This window comes from Dama dama, chromosome 1, assembly GCF_033118175.1.
Source record: "Dama dama isolate Ldn47 chromosome 1, ASM3311817v1, whole genome shotgun sequence".
NCBI lineage: Eukaryota > Metazoa > Chordata > Mammalia > Artiodactyla > Cervidae > Dama > Dama dama.
The window spans coordinates 78172854-78178539 of NC_083681.1; the positions used below are offsets into that span (position 1 = coordinate 78172854).

The window sequence follows — 5686 nt, forward strand, 5'->3', positions numbered from 1 at the left end:
GTACAAATATTTATAAATATACCATGGAGTGGTATCACAAAGGCCAAAGAAATAGATCAAAGGCTAAAAGACAGAGCCTCAGGTTGAGATTGTCTGTCAAGAATACAAAGCTCTATAGTGCCCAGAGCCATTTCTGTCCACTTCTCTCTAAGATTATCTTGCCAAGTCAGTTCTTCTCATCAGATGGCCAAAATATTGGAGGTTCAGCTTCAGCATCAGTCCTTCCAATGAATGTTCAGTACTGATTTCTTTTAGGATGAACTGGTTGGATCTCCTTGCAGTCCAAGGGACTCTCAAGAGTCTTCTCCAACACCACAGTTCAAAAACATCAATTCTTAGGTGCTCAGCTTTCTTTATGGTCCAGCTCTTACATCCATACCTAACTACTGGAAAACCCATACCTTGGACTAGACAGACCTTTGTCAGCAAAAGAATGTTTCTACTTTTTAATATGCTGTCTAGGATCATCATAGATTTTCTTCCAAGGAGATTGTCTCTTTATCATGTACAAAAGTTGAGAAATGCACCTTATGATTTCTTACATACTGTCTCAGTTTTATAAATAATATGATTATTATTATCAGTGTGACCTTTACAGAACTCAAATTGAATCCCTGTCATACAGTTTATTCTTACTTTCTGAAAGAGTTAAAATGAGGTAAAGTTACAACAAAATTTTTACGGTTTGGGATGGGTCTGTCAATCACTTTTTAAAAAAATTGTCTTTTCCTCAAGGGGAAACTTTTAATACATAATTTTATACCAGTTATTCCCTTCTTTAATATTTAATACCACTGATAAATATGGATATATAAAAATAATCACATATTGTTTATGTACTGTATTTTTACCTGTATTTATACAAAAACACCAATTTAATTTTGTGTCCCATGAGCCAATTGCTGCTGCTGCCAAGTCAATTATTGTCCTAAATAATTGGCTGAAATATACAGAGCTAAGGATAGCCTGGATATCTTACTGAAGTAAGATTTGGTCATGTGAGGGCAACCTGGGATAGGCAAGTGTGGATAAAGTGAACATGCATCACAACAGGGTGAGGGACTGCCTAGAAAATAACCTTGAGGTTAGAGTGGTAGGTAGACAGAGACTGGTTCTATAAAGATCTATCTGTTCCATTTCCCTAAATCATTCACCCATGGGGGAAAAACAACGAATTTCAATTATTTACACTTTAGACACTGCATCATAATTATTCTGAAAACAAAGAATCATAGTTCTAAAGAAAAGCAATATTTAAAGGGAATGTAAGTGGCCAATTCATGATAATGATTTGTAGAAAATATCTAAGCTTCTCAACTATTAAAAGACTTGCAGAAAAGCATTTGAAATTATGTAAATGTGTTCTATATTAAGTTAAATATTGAAACATCTAGTGCATGATTACTAGGTTATTTCTGGATAGTTAAAGACAAATTTGATGAGGAACATTTTTAAAGACTACTGAATTTCTTATAATATTGCTTCTGTTTTATGTTTCGTTTTTTTTGGCCATGAGGCATGTGGGATCATAGCTCCCTAAAAGGGGATCACATCTTTGTTCCCTGCATTGCAAAATGAAGTTTTAACTACTGGATCATCTGGAAAGTCCCCTATGTAACTTCTTTATGCCACATGTATTTAGAAGTTTGAAAGGAGTAGGCATTGATGAAATGATGTTATTAATGGAAAATTATAAAAAACAAATACATTTTTATTTCATTTACTTTAGACATCATTGGAAGCTGAGCAAACACAATGTTAAAGGAAAACTACACAGAAGTGACTGAGTTTATTCTCCTGGGACTGACAGATCGAGCTGAGTTGCAGCTTGTCCTTTTTGGGGTCTTCCTAGTCATCTACCTGATCACAGTCTTCAGCAATGTGAGCATGATTTTGTTAATCAGAGCTGACTCAAAGCTTCAGACTCCAATGTACTTCTTCCTCAGCCACCTCTCCTTTGTAGATCTCTGTTATGCCACCAATGTCACGCCTCAGATGCTGGTCAATCTCTTATCCAAGAGAAAAACCATTTCCTTCCTTGGTTGCTTTATACAGTTTGACTTTTTCATTTCCTTGGGGCTCGCAGATAGCTATATGCTCACAGCAATGGCTTATGACCGTTACATGGCCATCTGCAAACCCTTGTTATATGGCATCAAAATGTCCCGATGTGTCTGCCTCTCTCTCGTTGCCGCATCTTATATTTACGGCTTTGCAAATGGTCTTGCACAGACCATCCTGATGCTCCGCCTCTCCTTCTGTGGACCCAATGAAATCAACCACTTTTACTGTGCAGACCCACCGCTCTTAGTCCTGGCCTGCTCAGACACTTATGTCAATGAAACTGCCATGTTCGTGGTGGCTGGTTCCAACCTCATGTTTTCTCTCACCATCATCCTCATCTCCTACGTTTTCATATTTACAGCCATTCTGCAAATGCGTTCTCCAGAAGGGAGGCGCAAGGCCTTCTCCACCTGTGGGTCTCATCTGACAGTTGTTACTATGTTTTATGGGACACTGTTCTGGATGTATCTGAGGCCGCCTTCAGTGGCATCTGTAGAACAGACCAAAATTGCAGCTGTGTTTTATATCTTTCTGAGTCCTATGCTAAACCCTTTGATCTACAGCCTTCGGAACAAAGATGTTAAGAGAGCAATAAGGAGAGTGATTCAAGAGAAATTGTTTGTCAATTAGGTACACATTTGGCCAGAGGTATGTAATATATTTGTGTTCTCTGACAGATTAGAAAGAATTTTAAATTAATGTCACTTTTTGTTGTTGACTTATTTTTACCTTTTGCAATTCACTTATGAAATGTGGAAGAATCTGTCAGATCATTAGCTTGTGTCATTTCAGTGTATTTAAAATGAATACCACATGGAAATCCAATGACAAGACCGGACAGCATTATTATTTTTGTAATATTAGTAAAGGACAGATAATTCTGTGCACAATATTCATAAAGGTAGAAAGTTATAAAAGACAGAATTACCAATGATGCTAAGACAATGACAATTTGATTTGAAGGGTTTAAAAATTTCCAACTTATTTTCCAAAACTTGTCAATCATATAAGGAGGAAAGTTTTTGGTTTAGTTGGTTGGTTCTTTCCTTTGTTCACATTATATGACCAAGAAGATTTTTGGGTATCTTAAAGTATTACTCTAAGAACTATATTTAGATATTAGTACTGGTCTAACGGAATCCTCATTGATTAAATGTTTGACAGAAATGCCAAATTTCTTTTAGATTTTTTTTAATATTTCTTTTTTTTCTTTTTCTTTCTTTCTTTTAACCAATATACCTCTGGCATTAACTTGTATTGGCTTTCATTTTTTTTTTTTTTTGTATGCACTGTTAACAGCTCACAGACAAAAATAGTGAATAATATAAAGAACACTTTTCAAAGCATAGCTAATCATCATTAAGTTTTCACACAATGACACTTTGTTTCAAATTTGCACAAATCTCCATGTCATGGACCTGACTGCTCACCTTGGCATCTCCCCCTGGGACATACAGGTTGGGGAAGCTCACGATGCTGGAAAACTCAGAAGAGACAAGAGTTGAGCAGAACTTGGTTCTGTTAGGTCAATCGAGTTGATTTTTTTTTTTTTTTTTTTTAACTGATTTATAACTGATTTGTAGTTTTAAGTTTCAGGTATACACCATTTGAAAGTCACTCAGTCATGTCCGACTCTTTGTGATCCCATGGACTGTAGCCTGCCAGTCTCTTCTGTCCATGGGGATTCTCCAGGCAAGAATACTCAAGTGGGTTGACATGCCCCTCTCTAGGGGATCTTCCAAACTCAGGGATCGAACCCAGGTCTCCTGCATTGCGGGCAGATTCTTTAGTGTCTGAGCCACCAGGGAAACCTGGTGTTCAGCATAGTAATTTACAATTTATAGAAATGTTAAAGAGGCTTTTCCGGTTGGCTCAGTGATAAAGGATCTGCTTGCAGTGCAGGCGACTCAGAAAATACAGGTTTCAGAACTGGGTTGGGAAGATCCACTGGCGGAGGAAATGTTTAAAAAGCAGTAAGAGCAATTCAAGAGAACTTATTTGCCAAATAGCGTAGACATTTTGGTCACAGGTATGTAACATATCCACATTCTCTGATCAGCCAGTGAGCACTTTATATTAACAAATCATTTTGGCTATTGACTATTCTTTTCCTTTTATAATTCACCTATGAGACTTGGAAGAATGTTATCAAATTGTTAGTTTTGACTCAGTATATTAAAATAATACCACACATATATTAAGACACAAGACCAAACAGCATTGTCATTGCTCTATAAAATTAGCAAAAGGCAGATCATTCTGTCTACATTACCCATAGTCACCAAACATGTGAACTTGCTTGTTGGATTGTTTCTTTTGTATTTTTTATTCAAATTATATAGAAATGAAGATCTTTAGGAATCTCAGGTTATGGCTCCAAGCTATGTCTTTAGATAATAGTACTGGCCCAATAGAATCCTCATTCATAAGATTGTTGATGTAAATCCTAAATATCCTACAGAATATTTTCATTATATATTTTAAGTGTTTTAATCTACTTATATTCCTATCATAAACTAGTTTTGAGGTTTCGCTTTTTTGGTTTTGTTATGAACCATTTCCAGTACACATCCCAAATATAAAGCAACATAAAGACTGCCAGTGTCAGGAGAACTAGCAATTAATATACCACACAATGCCATGTTTTTCATCTTTTAGATTTTTATTTTCTCTTGGAGCGTAGTTGATTAGCACTGTTGTGTTAATTTCCGGCGCACAGCAAGGTGACTCGGTTACCTATGCATGGATCTACACTTTTCCCATTGCTTCCCCATTTAGATTACTGTAGAGTAGTGAACAGTCTTCCCTGTGCTATAACGGCAGGTCCCCCATTTCACTGTTTCAGAAACTCAGATCCTCACCTCTGCATGTCATGGACACCAGTGCTCACCTTTGGCATCGCCTCTTGAGGCGTATCTGGGGGAAAGGCTATGACACTGCTCAGGTCCCATCTCTTCTAAGCGTGCTTCAGTGTCAAAAGGACTCTGAAAATAAAAAAGTCAAAATAAACATACTGGACATAACCAGCAAAAAACAAACAAAAAATAAACAGCTAAATATATGTGAATATCAGACAAATCAAACTTTTAGACTTTACACATCATAGAAGGGATAGAAAGTATAAATGATAAAAGGAATAATACCAGTTCAGTACTTGATAAGACCTAAGAATATAGTCTCAATAGTTTTAAAAACTACAAATCTACATCATCTTTCTAGATTTTCATGTATGAAAATTCAAACATCTGTAAGGACACTGAAGATCTGATAAAAGAAAATTCACTGGTACTAATTAATACTAAGAACCTACACAATTTGTAAGTTTATCTGAGCTAATGATGTGTAGCTATTAAGCCTAAGGCTGGCACATATTGATTACTCAATGCCTATTGAGTGAGTGAGTGAGTGAGTGAAGTTGCTCAGTCGTCTCCGACTCTTTGCGACCCCATGTACTGTAGCCTACCAGGATCCTCCCTCCATGGGATTCTCCAAGCAAGAATACTGGAGTGGGTTGCCATTTCCTCCTCCAGGGGATCTTCCCAACTCAGGAATCGAACCTGGGTCCCCTGCATTGCAGGTAGACACACTGAGCCATCAGGGAAGCCTATAACTAATTACTCCC

The 5686-nt window shown here is 36.9% G+C and overlaps 1 protein-coding gene across 1 annotated transcript; it reads left to right on the forward strand.

Annotated features, from left to right (window-relative positions):
• The first annotated feature begins 1755 nt into the window (after positions 1-1755).
• LOC133056012 (olfactory receptor 5M5-like) lies at positions 1756-2694 on the forward strand. Its single transcript, XM_061141101.1, has one exon. The coding sequence runs from the start codon at positions 1756-1758 to the stop codon at positions 2692-2694; it is 939 nt and encodes a 312-aa protein (XP_060997084.1).
• The last annotated feature ends 2992 nt before the right edge of the window (positions 2695-5686 follow it).

Excerpts from the sequence above, each read along its gene's own strand:
- LOC133056012 (XM_061141101.1), top strand. The coding sequence starts at position 1,756 with ATGTTAAAGGAAAACTACACAGAAGTGACTGAGTTTATTCTCCTGGGA.